Source organism: Lepidothrix coronata, unplaced genomic scaffold (genome assembly GCF_001604755.1).
Source record: "Lepidothrix coronata isolate B3197 unplaced genomic scaffold, Lepidothrix_coronata-1.0 Scaffold154, whole genome shotgun sequence".
In the NCBI taxonomy this organism is placed as follows: Eukaryota; Metazoa; Chordata; class Aves; order Passeriformes; family Pipridae; genus Lepidothrix; species Lepidothrix coronata.
The window spans coordinates 2,034,453-2,050,317 of record NW_016690334.1 but is presented as its reverse complement, the minus strand read 5'-3'; the positions used below and the strand labels follow the sequence as shown (position 1 = coordinate 2,050,317).

Below are 15,865 nucleotides of genomic sequence, written 5' to 3'. Positions count from 1 at the left end.
GCGGGTCCCGGGCGGGGAGGGGGGAGGGCTGGGGGGCTGAGGGGCTCCCGGCGGGCACAAGGCAGGGGGTGCTCAGTCAGTGTCTCCGCTCTCCCGCAGCACTCCCTGCGCGGACTGGATGCCCACGGGCTGCAGGGCTCTGTCACACGCCGCCCGGGCCCTCAGCAGGGGCGCAGGGCTGTTCTCCCCCCTCTCACGGGTCTGCTTGCCCAGAGCCTTCTCCTGCTGCGTGGGACTCGGCGCCGGGCACTGGTGCCAGCTGCTGTCACAGCCCGTGTCCCTGCAGGGCGGCGGGGCCGGGGCTTTCCCCTTCTCCTTGTTTCTGAGCCCTTGGCCGCGTCCAGCCTGCACGGCTGCAGAGGACATGGCCGAGCAGAGGTACTGCGTGGACTATGCCAAGCGCGGCACGGCCGGCTGCAAGAAGTGCAAGGAGAAGATCGTGAAGGGGGTGTGCCGCATCGGGAAGATTGTCCCCAACCCTTTCACGGAGTCTGGCGGGGACATGAAGGAGTGGTACCATGTCAAGTGCATGTTTGAGAAGCTGGACAAGGCCCGGGCCACCACCAAGAAAATCGAAGACATCACAGAGTTGGAGGGATGGGAGGAGCTGCAGGATGAGGATAAAGAATTAATCAACAAGCACATCTCAGGTGAGACACAAGGCAGCATCTGGGTCGCTTTTCTACTTACTTCCAAGTTATGCCACCCAACTGTGCCTTTACCATGAAATCCTCAGGGATGTACTTGTATGGCTTAGGGACAAAGTGGGTAGTGCTGCTCCAACCTCTGTCTCAGCCCTGTAGGAAAGGGAAGAAATAGTCACTTCTACAGAGGCACCTCTTGATTCATTTGTCACAACTGATTGTGCAGAAGTTCTAAGTGGTTTAATTCATGGGCAGATAAATCCCAGGAGAAAGCATCAGTTATTTTCCACTTTCAGCTTTTTCCATGATCTTAAGTAAATTACATATTCTTTTAACTTTTGTTATATGAAAAATGTCCATTTTTTTTTTTTTCTTCTCCAATTCCCAGTTCTTCTAAGACTTTGTTATCAGTATATCATAGGTAATATGTTGAGGGATGTGTGAGATTATTTCTGACTGCCTGTTTGAACCTTGCTGGTTTGCAGAAGCCAATTCCAAGGCTGGAAGTACCCCGAAGAAAAAGGTGATAGTCCAGGCTAAACTCACTGCCACAGGACAGCTGACTACAAAAGACCTTGTCAATCCATCACCAAAGAAGTTCTCTGGCTTCACAGGTAAGACTTAAACTGATTCTGGAAAATCAGTTTCTTCTAATAACAGTTTTAACTTGGCTCAGATCAGTAGTTTTTTATCTATAGATTCTTTAGTCTTAATTAGTCTTTTAAAATTCTGCTTTGCCAGAAGTTGTCAGTGTCTTTCTTAGGCTGTCAGTCTTGAGAGAACATCGTGAAAGATGTTTGAGTTTCTGGCATTCCCAAGGAAACAAAGGTTCTGCCATAACCCCCACTGTCAGGCTGATGTCCTGCTGACTCCATACTGCCTTCATCCATTGCCCAATTCCAGTCAAACCGAAGGTATAGACTAAAGTTATCCCGTGTGGAGCTCGAAATCCCTCAAAAAATGATTGTGGGGGATTCCCAGTGGTGGTGGTCATGGAAGGGAAAACTGCAGCAGCTTGTCCTGGGAAGCAGCTGCCGGAGGGGCAGTCGGTGTGTGAGCTCTGGCTGACCTGACACACTGACCTGTAGCTCCAAACCATCCAGAGCACATGCAGCCACAGCACAGCCAGAGAGATCACCACGTGTAGGGATGTTGATGTTAAAAGAGGAAATGGGATGGGGACATTTTCCCCCCATTTTAGAAATGATTTTATGAAAACATCTTGCCGTGAGGAGCAAAGGCTTATAAAGTAGAGGTAAAACTGAGGCATCTGCCAGCTGGAACTCCTTTTCACCATGGTTTAATCATACTTGTCTGGTAGAATTAAGGCCCAGAAAATTTTTGTTTAATGTAAAAAAAATAAAAGTAATTAAATTTTTATTATTATTATTTTTATTATAATAAAATGTAAAGTCACAAATTTTGGGGTAGCACACGTCATTAGTCAGTTCTGAAGCTTTTCCAGCATGCTGGGATTGTTCTCAGCTTGCCAAGCAGAGGTGTCTTCAAAATTTGCACTGTATTGCACTTGTTAAAAAAGCAGCTTGTTCTGTGTTTGATGCAGCCAAGCCAAAGAATTCAGAAGCTGTCCCTGCAAACTCTTCCCACAAGTCCAGCCTGTCTGCAGCCAAGTGTGATCCCAAGCACAAGGACTGTTTGCTGCGGGAGTTCCGGAAGCTCTGTGCCATGGTGGCTGAAAAGCCGAGCTACAATGTCAAAACACAGATCATCCAGGACTTCCTGAGGAAGGGGTCTGGAGGAGGTATGGTTCCTGCTTGGAATTCTCAGTGTGTGAAAGCCCTGTCAGTCAACCTCAAAGTTTTATTTCAAAAAGGAAAGGTGAAATAAAATCGGGTTGCTGTGCAGTCCCAGCTGTGTGCTGAGCTGTGATTTCTGAGCTGTGGAGATAATGTTTGCAAACTGTTTAAATAACAAATTCAGACAAGAATGTCTCGCTCTGCTGTTGTAGGGAACGTTCTCAGGTGCCAAATTCAGTGCTGAGATCACATTTGGAGAAAAATCGTGGGTACTTCCCCTAAAAAATCTCCTTTCACGTGAAGCAGAGCAGAATGGTGCAAAGAGGAAGGCCCAGCTGTGGGTTTCATCCCCAGGGTCATGCAAATGGGCACAGCCACCCAGAGCCTGCATGTGAAAATAAATTATCACACTTATAATGGTCTGTGCTTTTTATTTTCCCCAGATGGTTTTCATGGTGATGTATATTTGACCATTAAGCTGCTGTTACCAGGTGTCATTAAAATAGTTTACAACTTGAATGATAAGCAGATTGTGAAGCTGTTTAGTAGGATTTTTAACTGCAACCAAGACGAAATGGTCCGGGACCTGGAACAGGTGAGTACAGACAGCAGTTCTCTGCATTTCTGCTCTTCAGTCTTTGGCTATGGAAATTCTGTGATGCTTTGGGTTTTTTACTCCTATTTGAAAGTGTTAGCTTGACTGTTAGAATGGGAACTGGTGGTTTATTTTGTTTTTTCTTGGCTTTAGCAGTTTTCACAGCATTTCCTGCCATCTGGAACCTTTAGAAAATAATTTTTGAGTAGAAAGAAAGATACAAATTCACCTGTATTAAATCCAACTTTGGAAAGCAAGACTAAAATATCTAGGCAAGTTGGGCTGCATCTGTTTGTCTAAACTGCTTTGCCTGGCACGTTCCTGTAATGGATTCATATTACTCTTTTTGTAACATCACGTATCAAAAACTGGGATTCAGTTAACAGATGTGTCACCGTGAGGTGCAGTTGGTGGATACAGTTGAGCTGCACTGGTACAGTTGCAAGTGCTCAGGTGTGCATTGGATCCCTGGGCACAGGAGTTGGTGACTGACTGTGCATGCTCTGATTCAGTGCAAGATGCAGAAAATGGATGAATTAGGTAATGAAGGTAATTCTTTCATCTCTGTTTATTGCCTTGGTACATACTGCCTTCTGGTACATACAGTCACCTTCTGGTGATATCATCACTTGTTTCAGATCCTTGGGTTTACAGGTGGATTCACCCTGAGGAAATAAGGGGTCTGTGATGCTGCAGTGAAAAACAGAGCCATGAGATGATGTTGGTATTTTAATTTGCTGGTTTTAGCAAGCGAAACAGCTGAGCAGCTTTGTTCCGTGTCGTGACAGCTTCTTTGAATGTTTGATTCCAAATGCTTCATGCAATCCCAGCATCATTCCTGCCCTTTATCCTGATTACTGGAATCCTGCTGAATCCCCAGTGGCATCCCCACTCTGATCCACACCCTCGTTTTGTTTTGGAGACAGGGAGATGTTTCCGAGACCGTCCGCATCTTCTTCGAACAGAGCAAGACTTGTCCTCCAGCAGCCAAAAGCCTCCTGACCATCCAGGAGGTCGATGAATTCCTGATCCAGCTCTCAAAGCTCACTAAGGAGGACGACCAGCAAAGTGTGCTGCACCAGATCAGTCGCAGGTAAGGGAAGCAATCGGCCTTTGGAGGTTTTTTCCTACCACTAGGAGTGGTTACCTAGGGATCACAAGCTGGAATAGCTGAGAGATTAATCATGAGCCACAGAAACTGAACTTAATTAACATCCACAAGCTGCTGTTAGTGGTGTGATTAAGACACCTTGACAGCTGACCAGCAGTAGAGAATGTGTGTGGCTCCTGTTCGTGCCAGAGAACTTCATCCTTGCCTGTCAGTACCAAACAAGTGACTTGCAGAACTACCTTAATGGGGTTTAGCTGTTAATTAAGTTGCTTTTTTTTTAGGTATGTTGGGAAATGCAATTAAGACGTGTTAAAGATTCTTGATCTGAGGCTGAGTATGTTACTATCCCTTAGACTCGATGCATTAATTAAATACATTTTGGATGGTACATCAACGCCAAGGCAGAATTAATATTGGCATTCCAGCAAAAAGATGCTAAAAAGCCTTTTGGATGTTCTCTTGTGTCTCTGGGGTGTCGTTAGTAATGTGTGTCCTCCTTTGAGTTTAAACCCTCTGTAAGGGGAGGACCTTTTCTTTTAAAGAGACCTGGCTCAGTTTCTTCTTTCCAGCTGGAAAGTGGTTCAGTTCAACGTCCACCATTGCTGAATCTTCTCTTTTGTTCCTCAGGTGTACAGGCAACGACCTGAAATGCATCATCCGGCTGATTAAGCATGACTTGAAAATGAACGCTGGAGCAAAGCACGTGTAAGTCTGACGTTCACTGTGAGATAAAACCAGAAGTGCTCGTTTGGCCAGCCAGGAGCAGCAGACCCGACGCTGATCCGTGTTTTCCCCCCTCTCCCCGCTCTGTCCCAGGCTGGACGCGTTGGATCCCAACGCCTACGAGGCGTTCAAGGCCTCGCGGAACCTGCAGGACGTGGTGGAGCGGGTGCTGCACAACCAGCAGGAGGCCGAGAAGGCGCCGGGGCTGAAGCGAACGCTGAGCGTGCAGGCCTCGCTCATGACCCCCGTGCAGCCCATGCTGGTACGTCGGCTCCCCCCCAGCCACTCCAGAGCTCTGGAGTGCTGGCAGAGACCCTCCCCTGGAGGGATCAGCAGCCAGAGAGGAGGCTGTGGGCAGTGTGAGCTCACAGTGCTGATTTTTGTTTAATGCCATTTCACAGAGCGTCTCCGAAAGGCCCATATTCACTGTACTCAGTCCTTGCACCTTCAGTGCCACTGCCAGGCTAAAATCGTGACTTGCTTTTAAAAGTGACTTTTATGTTTTGTTTGCTGCCCTTCCAGAAGTTGATCCTTTCTCTAGAAATACTGTTAGCTTTCCACTGGATTAGAGATTCAAATAAGTTTGGCTTTTTGTTTGAACGAATTAGAGTCAAATATTTACTTCTGGGCTGAGTGCACTCCTGCAAAAAGCACAGTGCTTACACCTTTAAGCTTTTGGAGGAGATAAGCACTGAAAAGCTGTAATTATCTGGGCATATGCAGACAATTCTAAGTAAATAAGTAATTAAGAAAAGGAAAACTTGGACTAGCTATCAGAGACCCTGGACAAAAATATTTACAAGGAGATCGGTAGTTCCTTCATGAACTTAGGGAAAAGTGTCTTTATTTTCCAGTGTATCACCTGAGATTGTGTCTTCTCTCTCCCCCTGAAGGCTGAAGCCTGCAAGTCCATCGAGTATGCCATGAAGAAGTGCCCCAATGGCATGTATGCCGAGATCAAATACGATGGGGAGAGGGTGCAGGTCCACAAAAACGGGGATCACTTCAGCTACTTCAGCAGGAGCCTCAAACCCGTCCTCCCACACAAAGTAAGCACCTGTGCCCTGGCTGTGCCAGCTCCTCCACTGGATTCCACAATAACTTCTTTCTATGGCAAAGGAGGATTCCTTCTCTTGTAAACTTATTTCTGATTTTTGTAGGTATTTGGAATCTGGAAAAGCAACACTTGGTAGAATTGTAATCATTTAGTTTTGGTGCACATTAAGGGCTTGAAACTCAAGTTAAGCTATCTGCCATAGAATCCTCTTTATGAATTGCATTTTGGGAGCCTTGATGCCAGTTGGGTGACTTGGTTCTATTTATTCAAGCCTCATCTTTTTATTTGTAGGCTGTGCTGTGTGTACCATAGTAAACCTAGTGCAGATGTGCCCACATGTGCCTCAGACACTTCAGGAGAAAACACCTTCATTGGAGTGAGTCCCTCTCTTCAGCCAATAGACTTATTTTTCTTTTTTTTTTTTTTTTTTCCCAAGGTAGCCCATTTTAAGGACTTCATCCCCCAGGCTTTCCCTGGTGGGCAAAGTATGATCCTGGATTCAGAAGTTCTTCTGATTGACAACAAAACTGGCAAGCCACTTCCTTTTGGGACTCTTGGCGTGCACAAGGTAAAAGAAATTAAATAAAACCCCCCTTGTTGTGGTTGGAGGCTGTTATTCTGCTGACTTAAATGCACCAGCAGGTTATCACAGGGTACTTTCAGAGCTCTGGTGCTTGCTGGAGCATCTGGAGAATAAATAAGATCACTACTAATGAAAAGCTACTGCCCTAATACAATTGATTTTATATTAACATGATCGCTGGCAGGACAGTAAGAAAACTTCAGCTCAAGATAAATATTTAAAAAATCATTGGAAAATCTTGCAATTCTGTGATTGCTCAAGCCAGGATAAGCAGAGTGGGAGACCACAATGATGCAGAGTATGAATGCTATGTAGAGCTTGTGTCTGGACTAAATGGGGGTGAGAAAGAGGACAGTAAAGTGAAAATTAAGCTCTAGGGGCTTAGGTTAGAAGTAGCCATTAATCTGATGTCTCTAGAAATTTGCTGGGTTTTGTTGCAGCAGCAGTGACAGATGTTGCATTGCCCCAGGTCATTAATATTTGTGGTATTATTTCCCTGTCACCAGAAAATTAACATGTTTTATCTTCTTAGTTTGTGCTCTGACACATTCAGTCTAAATCTTAATTCTCAGAATGCTTCTGCCTATTAGAAGAGGCCTAAGCTTATCCTGACTAAAATGTTATGGAGCTAAAAATGCATCCTTTTGTTTCTGTTACTTTTCTGAAACTCTGTATTGCTGCCTGCTGTGACTGCGGATTCCTTTCAATGGATCTTATCTTCCAGAAAGCTGCTTTCCAAGATGCCAACGTTTGCCTGTTTGTGTTTGACTGCATCTACTTCAACAACATCAGCCTGATGGACAGGTGTGTTTCTGGCAGGTGTGAGAGTGGCCTGACTGGTTTCCCAGCATGAAACCACCAGTTCACTTTGGCTGTCACACTGGCCACTCAGCCTGTAAAATCGCTCCTGCGTGGGAGGGCCCTTGCTGTGCCAGAGAGTTTCACTGTGGAGCTCCATCCTGCTCTGCACTTCCAGAATGTTGGAGTCAGCTGCATTTCAGATAAATTGGGTGTGGCCCAGCACCAGCTCATCTTATGTCCTTTGAAATCAAACACACCATGAAACACAGAGTTTCTATTTTATAACTTCTTGGACAAAAGTAAGAATTAGTTGTCCTCTCTGGAGCTCTGTAGGATAAATCATTTAATTACTTAAACAGCTTTTTTCTTTCAATGTTCATGTGACTGGTACTTCACATTAAAGTTGCTGCTTATCCTTAATTATCCGTTCCCTGGTTTAGGCCTCTGTGTGAACGTCGCAAGTTCCTCCACGACAACATGGTGGAAATCCCCAACCGGATCCTGTTCTCGGAGATGAAGCACGTCACGGTGAGCTCAGTGTTCACTCCCCAGGGCTGCACTCTGGGCACTGCACTGCTCCTCTACCACACAGCCTTTGTGAGGATTGTGTCTGCAAATTCACCCTGTCGGAAAGGTTCCGCTTCTGCTCTGTGGGCAAGACCTCTTGGGCTACTGATTTGGGTTTGGTGGAGAGTGTTTGGATGTTCTGGGCAGAGAAAGCATTTTGGGAGGAAGAAGGTTCATAGGTCCCAAGGCAGGTGGATAGAAAAGGAAGCAGGTGCTGCTGCCTGAGAAAATCTGATCGTGTACATATGGGACATACTTGGATCACAGTGGGGCAGCCTCATCTCTGAGGGGTACTTTTAACAAGCCAACCCTTGGAGAAGTCAATGAATGTGCAGCAGAGATCACGTACAGGATCCTCCTTGGAAAACTGTTATGAAGTTACCTGTTCCTCTCTCTGCAGCTGCTTTGGGTTTAGTGCACCACTGCTCTAAACAGAAAGCCTGGAGCCCCTTTGGCAGTCCTGAGCTCACCATGATTCCTCTCCTTTTCAGAAAGCTTCAGATCTGGCCGATATGATCACCCGAGTGATCCGTGAGGGACTGGAAGGACTGGTGTTGAAAGATATAAAGGCAAGTTCACATTTACTCTTCACTGGTGTGTGCTGGGAATTGGGGAGTAACAACAGAATCTGTGGATGAAGCACACAAGGCTGAGCCTTCTCGGAACATCTCTGGGTTTTGTGGGTGCTGACATCCAGTCCAGGTTGTTCCTTACATACTGAGCACTGCTGGGCTGGGTAAAGGCAAGGGCTGTTCGAGGAGCTGCTGCCCACCAGGTGAGCTCTCTGAGGGGGGTTCTTGCCTTGCTTTGCACAGGGAAATTATGAACCAGGCAAACGACACTGGCTGAAGGTGAAGAAGGACTATCTCAACGAGGGGGCCATGGCTGACACAGCTGACCTGGTGGTGCTGGGAGCTTTCTATGGACAAGGCAGTAAAGGCAAGTCTGGGGTTGGCTCTCACTGGAGATCTGTCGGTTCAGGAAACTCCCAGGCTTTTTCCTGTTCCTACCAGAAGGAGATTGGCTGTAACAGTGATTGTGTGCTGCAGCCCCTGAGGTGCTGGGCTGAGTTTACTGGGGGGTAGTTGGCACAGCAGGGCTGGAGGGGTTGGGCTGGGCTCTTGCAGGGGCTCTGTACGTGGGAGCCGATGCCCTGGGGCCATCACAAGCCCAGCTCCCTTTGACTCCCAAAGATGGAAAAGGAGTTTGGCTCATTGCTTTGCATTTTGAAAAGCTGTGGCTCCTCCTGTAGATGTGACCCACCCTACTTTTCCCTGTGCAGGTGGGATGATGTCCATCTTCCTCATGGGCTGCTACGATCCCAAGAGTGAGAAGTGGTGCACTGTGACCAAGTGCTCCGGTGGCCACGACGATGCCACCTTGGCACGTCTGCAGACGGAGCTGGACATGGTGAAGATCAGCAAGGTGAGAGGGGCTCTGGGGTGGAGGGGAGCAAAGGGATGCTCAGCAAAGGGCTGAGCTGATGTCGAGGTGCTGGTTAAATGCTGGTTTAAGTGTTCTGCCAGGAAGGAGTAAGAGTTAAAGCAGATAAACCGCTCTGACACAAGTGAGGTGTCAGTACAGCCAGCTCCTGATGAGGCACTGCCTGGGATTTGTACTCAGACACTGAGTGGGAAGCCAGGCACCATCTGTTTCCTGCCTGGACAGAGTTTTATTGGGAAGGGTACCAATTTTTTGGGGCATATTGCAATTGGCAGAGACAGTCACTAGATGGGGCTGCGGGAGAGAAGAGCTCAAATCAGACTTACTGCTCCATAACCTGATGTGTTGGAGTTCAGACATTTCTGACTGGCTTATTTATGTGAGGAATCTCACTTTTCAAGACTCGACAGATAAACAGAGAATTTTAATATTTACTTGACATCCTGAAGGCCATTTGCATCAGGCCTATAGAATCTTTAAAAAATGGGTAGTTTTACATGAATCACAATTGGAGCAACAGTGTTATTGTTTCACGTACAAGTGACAGGAGTTGAGAGCTGTGTTCAAGGTAATATATGGGATTTTCTGGATGAGAGAGACTGCTGCAGATCGGGCTAAAGCAAGTTTCATCCATGCAAAGGCAATCTAATACCTATCTGCTGATTTACTTCTAGGTTATGTTTCAGCAACTTTTGTAGTAGTAGGTTCATATAGAAGTGCTGTTATTTTGGGTTTGTGCTTTAATTAACAGGATCCTAGTAAAATTCCACGGTGGCTAAAAATAAACAAAATCTACTACCCAGACTTCATTGTCCCAGATCCAAAGGTAAGTGTTGTCATAGTCATTTAACTCCATTTCCCAGCCCTGACATAACAATTTAATTCATGTCCTTTAGGTGTACAAGTTGTCTCTTTTAAAAATTAATCTTCATACTTGGAATGGGAAATAAAGCACAACTTTTTATTTCTCAGTCTTGCAGGTGCTTTTGAGGCTAAAAGCTTCATGAAGAAATCACACCTGCAGCACTTTTGGGAAACATTCTTGTGCATTAAATCCCTTCCAGAAGTGAACTTACTTTAAATGTGAGACATGAAAAGTCTGACTTGAACAGTTGAAGCACAGCTGTAACCCAAAGGTTGCTGTTGTTTTAGGAAATGGGTCAGTCTGCTTTATGCTTGAAAGAAAAGGTGTTATTTAGAAATTGGCATGATATGTTAGTGAAGGATCTTTGACTGTGGAAAAAGTAGGTTTTTCTAATTACGGTCCTGAGGGTGGTCACTTTGTCTATCTGGAACAGGGAGGGGGGTTATTGATCAGTTGTTTCATGAGAGAACACAGGAATGTGATGTGACCTCCTCCCTGGTGTGTTCAGAAAGCCCCAGTGTGGGAGATCACGGGGGCTGAGTTCTCCAAGGCCGAGGCCCACACTGCCGACGGGATCTCCATCCGCTTCCCGCGCTGCACCCGCATCCGGGACGACAAGGACTGGCAAACGGCCACCAACCTGCAGCAGCTCAAGGTGAGCTGACACAGCACTCCTGCACGTGCTGGGCTGGGAGCTGGGACAGCAATGCACGGCTAAAATGCAGCTTTGGGTAGCAGGGGGTGAGGTGAAGGCACCTCCCACCTGGGACCCGGGATGGCACCTTCGCTCTCCTCAGGGCACTCGCTGGGATGTGAATGTCCCTCTGTCTCCTGAGCTGTCGTGTTGTGCCCTGTCAGGAAAGCCTGTGCTGGTTGTATGAGCTCCTGTAACACCCCGGGGTGAGGAATTGCCTTCCTCAGGGAGATGACATTCATTCTCTTTAGGGTCATTCACTTTCCCAATTGGGAGATCATCTGGGAATAGGATGTGGATAACCTGGCCCAGTCCTGGGGCAAGTGGAGCCAGCCAGGACCCCTGGGCTCCACCCACCCACTCCTCCTCCTGTGCTGATGGAACTGTCCTGGTGCCAGTCCCACAGTGAGCTGGGGATGAGCTCTGAGCTCAGGTAGTTCCTGCAGTCTGGGCTGTCCTCACACAGCCTGTGGGGTGCTGGCAGCAGCTGCCAGTGCTTGTTGTGGAAACCAGGAGTGATCCAGCCCCCCTGCTGTCCTGCAGCCTGTGCAGGTAGGGGAGAGAGAGGCACAGTGCCCTCTGCAGATGGGCTGTTCCAGGGAGAGCAGCAGGCACTGTTCATCCCTCAGGCTCTGATGAATTAGTGTGTCTTGCTCTGCAGCAGAGCATGGGGATGTGGCTTTTGATTCCTCCCTGTGTGGTTTCCCTTAATGCCAGGCAGAGGGGTGGAATGCAGAGAGCTTGGAAAGAGCTGACAGGAAAACGGCTACAAAGAGGTGCAGGAGAAAAATCACCTGAGCAAACACTCGGGGGGGAACAAACAAGAGGAGCCCCTGTAATTACAGTTACAGCTCCTGTCTGGTGTCAGACACTCACACTCTGTTTCTGGGGGGCAGGAGCTGTACCAGCTCTCCAAGGAGAAGGCTGATTTCAGCGTTGGTGCCGGGGAGGAGGATGAGTCCACAGCAGGCAGCAGTGGAGAGAATGAGGGGAATTCCAGGTCTTCCACACCTCACAGCAGTATTAAAACCCCCCCGAACAAGTCACCTGCGAAAGCCCAGAAGCCAGAAGGTAAGATGGTGCTTCCCAGGAGAGGAGGCTTGGGGGGTGTGCTCCGGGTTTGGGGCAGGCTGGGTCAGGATCTTTGCCTTCTGTCAGAGGCTTGAAGCTCCCACAGCACCTTCCACGTGCATGTCAGGGAGAATGGGCAAAGCTGTTTAGACCCTTAGTTTGGCCTGTGCTATTCCCAGCATGGATTGAGTAGCCACAGCTCTGAGGTGTGCTGGGATTGGGAAAAGGTGGATGGAAGCAGCACTGATGATGCCGTTTTTAGGTTGGTGTTCCCTGCTCCTGTTCCTGCACGTCACATGCCCTTTGGTTAGATGTTTTTGGCCATGAACCAGTGTTTAATTTTATTTGGATGGAATTCATGCATATAATGAGACACCTGCATGGAGGTGATTTCCAGGTAAATTGAGTTTGTGTTTGTCACTGGGGAACAACGTGAAGCGAATTGCTGAGCAGTTTCAGAAAGGACAGTGTGGTGACAGCACACAGGGCAAGTGGCAGCAGCATCCTGGAAAGGAGGCCAGGAGGTTCCCCCACACCACTTTCAGTAGAAAAATGTGTCTTACTCAGTACATTCTAATCCATGGATTTCCCAGAAAGAGGGAAGGCAACTTTTTCCTTTTACTGTCTTCACTCTCTCCCCCCATGTTAATACACAACCAGTATCTGGACAGAGCACAGAAATGAGACAAGTTTGTTTGTTTTTAGAGAGCAAAGCAATCCTTGCATCCCCTCAGAAATCCGAGGAGAAACGAGGGGAGAAGAGAAAAGCATCGGAGATGGAGGACAACGGAAAAAAGGTACAGTCGGGTGGACAGCAACCACTGTGGGGTGGGAGGAGGCTGAGGCAGTGGAGTTGTCTGTTCACTTTTGCCTTCCATGTGGAAATCCATCCCCCCTTCTCTCCCTCAGCACCCACTGCTGGACATTTTCACGGGGGTGAGGCTGTACCTGCCGCCCTCCGTGCAGGACTTCGACAAACTGCGGCGCTACTTCATCGCCTACGACGGGGACCTGGTGACAGAGCGGGACACGGCCTCGGCCACCCACGTCATCGGGGACATTGAGGACAACCCTGGTGCCCAGCGCGTGTCTCCCAGGTGGATCTGGGAATGCATCCGGAAGAGGAGGCTGGTAGCGCCGTGCTAGCGGGGCAGGGACAGTCCTGGCACAGGAGCAGCCCGGAGCTAGGTAGGTGGAAGGAAAGGTGCAGTTGTGGACAGACATAAAATGCCAGCAGAGGTGCTCACAAAGATCCACAGCAACCCTATGGAATAAATTAAAAACAACTCTCTGACGAAATGTCACTGCTGAATCCCATTTTCCTGCCCATACTGGAGACCACTGCACTCACCTGGGTGCTGGTTTGGTCTCCTCGGGTTTTTAAAGTTTGGGTATTTTTATAGATAAAGAAATAAAACTGAAGCAGTTTCTCCTTTGCTCTCAGGACTTATTTTCCAAAGGTTATTCTCTGCCTGGACAGGAAAACAGACCACCCACTGTGTGACCCTGTTGGCTGCAGTGCCAGGATAATTTTGCTGTGTGGGTACAATTTACACAAAGGTCACGTGTCCTCCTCCTGGTTTTGCCTTTTCTCTCCTGTCCCTGACACTCCACTCAGGGCTGCAACAGGAGCATTTACACCTTGGTGTAGGTTTCATGTTAAAACCAGGACACCAAATAAGCTTCTCTTAGAGCAGCTACTGTGGCATTATCCAAGTATCCTCCTGGAGGGTTTGTTTTCCAGAATATGTTGCTCCTGTGCTCTGCTCTTCATGTTTCAACAAGTAAAAGCTGAGGAAGGAACTCCAGCACCTCGATCTTTTAGGATAACTGAGACCTCCTGGGAAGCTGTTCAAAACTATTGCAAGTGCTTGAATATTAATGAAATAAGGAAGGGGGGGTTGGAAATAGTTATTCCTTTTAACTGCTTTGCAAATGGCAAATGCAGTTGTTGTCAGGTAACTTTTTTCCTTCAACCTCCTCTATACTTTGTACCCTCCACCAACAATATTTAAGCAATTTCTGGCTGAGGTTCAGCAGTAGCTGCAGGATCTCTGCTTTCTCCCCACCTGTTGTAACAGAGTCAGAACCAAGGTTAACTAAATCACATTTCAACTTTATTATAAAATTATAAACCAAACTTCCGTACCAAAACTAGTAAGTTTAACCATCATAGTACCAAGGGGGTTTAACAGAGAATAACACGCCCTTTCAAGTAGAATATTAACTTTTAAAGTCTTTAAACAATGTACAGTGTACATAAAGCACATAAATATTTCCATTTACTTTATTAGTTCAGAACATTATATTCCTTTGCATCATTAATCAGTTTCCCCCAGATTTTGATTTTCCTTGAAAAACAAGTCACACATATCCATAAGTAGAGAACCCATTTTTACAAGGAGTCCTCCCTTCAGAAAGCAGTTCTGGAGTCACTGGGTGTATCTTCTCATCCCTAAAATTTCAGGCATTGATCTGCCACTTGATTTATGTGCTGTAGAAAGTAAGCCTACCCTCTACAAGGAAAAGCACATCTGTCCACAGGGGAATAATCTTCTTCCTGTTAAATTCCCCCAGCCCTGAGTTTATTGAAAAAATACGACAACATGAATTTTCACAGTGAATTTACTAAATTCAGCACTTTGGGTATTCCTGTACCTCCTGAAGGTCCCTGTGCCCTCCCCAAGAGGAAACACAGTCACTGCTTACCTTTCTTTTTAACATGATGCACGGAATTGTACCAGTTCCTTCTCGTCCTGGAACCTGTTAAACCTTAAGCTAAAGATTAAAGAACAACCTGACCAGGCAAAGAGGTAAAACTCAGTGTTTAGTTCAGTAAACTGCAGCAGCTGCTGCCTTTTGGTGGAGTTCTGAGACCCCCTCAGCACTGCAGGGGTTCTGCTGCCTCCTGAGCCACAGATTCCTCACCTCAGGTGCTTTCCTGGCTCCAGCAGAGCACAGACCCTCCACTCCCTGCAGCTGAACTACTACTCATGCAACAGTCCCTGGTAAAAATACACAGTTTCATTTGCTGTTGACGTTGTTATCACTTACTGCACGAGGAGCTTTGGTGCTATTCCTGCAACTGCCCTTCCAGTGCTCCAGGAGCTGAGAGGGGACACTGGGATTTGTGCTGGTCCCTGCTGGCAGCCAGGCAGGGGCTGGGTTTGAACATGGAGTGATCACCTCTCCCCAGAGCCAGACAGCAAAACCCTGCAGCAGGAGGTTCCCAGCTTCACAGGTGCCTTGGAGTGAGAGCACAATCCCACGGTGATGGAAACTTAAGGCATGAAGATTCCGAAGCCTGGCTGTGCAGCAGCCAAACACACTGAGGGGAAAATACACCAGTTACAGTCATCTCTGGCAAGTTCTTCCACCTGCACACGCTGCCCAGGAGAGCTGTGAGGGATCAGACCAGGGACCCTCCTCCCCACCCTCACCAGCAGAAAGTACAAAATAAATGGCTTTTAATAAACAGCCTGAGGGGAACAGAACTGTAAAACAGCCCAGGAGGAGGGGGGGAAGCTGCTCTGCAGTGGTGATTGCTCATGGCTTTCTTCCATGATTCCCTTGTGAAAAGAAAAAGTCACCTGTACTTAAATAATGATTGTGTAGCACTGGAGTCCTCACTGCTCTCCAGCTGAGTGGTTCCCTCACTAAACCCTCGGGAAGACTCAAAGCCTTGGATTTGTAGCTCCTTCAGCAAGTGAAGGCAGTTCAGTTTGTGCTGGGAAGTCTGTGGAGTCAAAGGAGTCAACAACAATCAAACCAGACACCTCCCTCCCTGTGGCACAAACAAAAACCACTGCACAGGGCCAGGCTGGATGCTCACAGAGCCTCCCTCCCAACAGTTCTCAATAAAACAAAGGCAACCTTCATATAAAATGATATGTTTTTCCACAATTGCACTAGGCTGGAATTAGGGAAAGCGGAGGCAGACTGCCTGTCCTGCAA

The 15,865-nt window shown here is 47.4% G+C and overlaps 1 protein-coding gene across 2 annotated transcripts; it reads left to right on the top strand.

The window, feature by feature from the left end:
* The first annotated feature begins 78 nt into the window (after positions 1–78).
* Positions 79–13,349, top strand: LIG3 (DNA ligase 3). Of its 2 annotated transcripts, none has more exons than XR_001877042.1 (19): positions 79–650; positions 1,130–1,258; positions 2,209–2,406; positions 2,845–2,996; positions 3,923–4,089; positions 4,735–4,812; positions 4,924–5,092; positions 5,724–5,879; positions 6,324–6,455; positions 7,195–7,274; positions 7,712–7,799; positions 8,330–8,407; positions 8,654–8,777; positions 9,121–9,263; positions 10,033–10,107; positions 10,655–10,801; positions 11,737–11,911; positions 12,174–12,308; positions 12,617–12,708. XR_001877042.1 is itself a non-coding variant. In XM_017828931.1 (19 exons), the coding sequence occupies exons 1-19, from the start codon at positions 119–121 to the stop codon at positions 13,055–13,057; spliced, it is 2,952 nt and encodes a 983-aa protein (XP_017684420.1). In that variant the 5' UTR covers positions 79–118; the 3' UTR covers positions 13,058–13,349. The 2 variants fall into 2 exon arrangements, 1 of the variants encoding a protein (XP_017684420.1); XM_017828931.1 differs by lacking the exon at positions 12,174–12,308 and adding an exon at positions 12,821–13,349.
* The last annotated feature ends 2,516 nt before the right edge of the window (positions 13,350–15,865 follow it).

Excerpts from the sequence above, each read along its gene's own strand:
- LIG3 (XM_017828931.1), top strand. The coding sequence starts at position 119 with ATGCCCACGGGCTGCAGGGCTCTGTCACACGCCGCCCGGGCCCTCAGC. Across the intron at positions 4,813-4,923 it reads AACGCTGGAGCAAAGCACGT|GCTGGACGCGTTGGATCCCA; the intron begins GTAAGTCTGACG and ends GCTCTGTCCCAG. Across the intron at positions 10,108-10,654 it reads TCATTGTCCCAGATCCAAAG|AAAGCCCCAGTGTGGGAGAT; the intron begins GTAAGTGTTGTC and ends TGGTGTGTTCAG.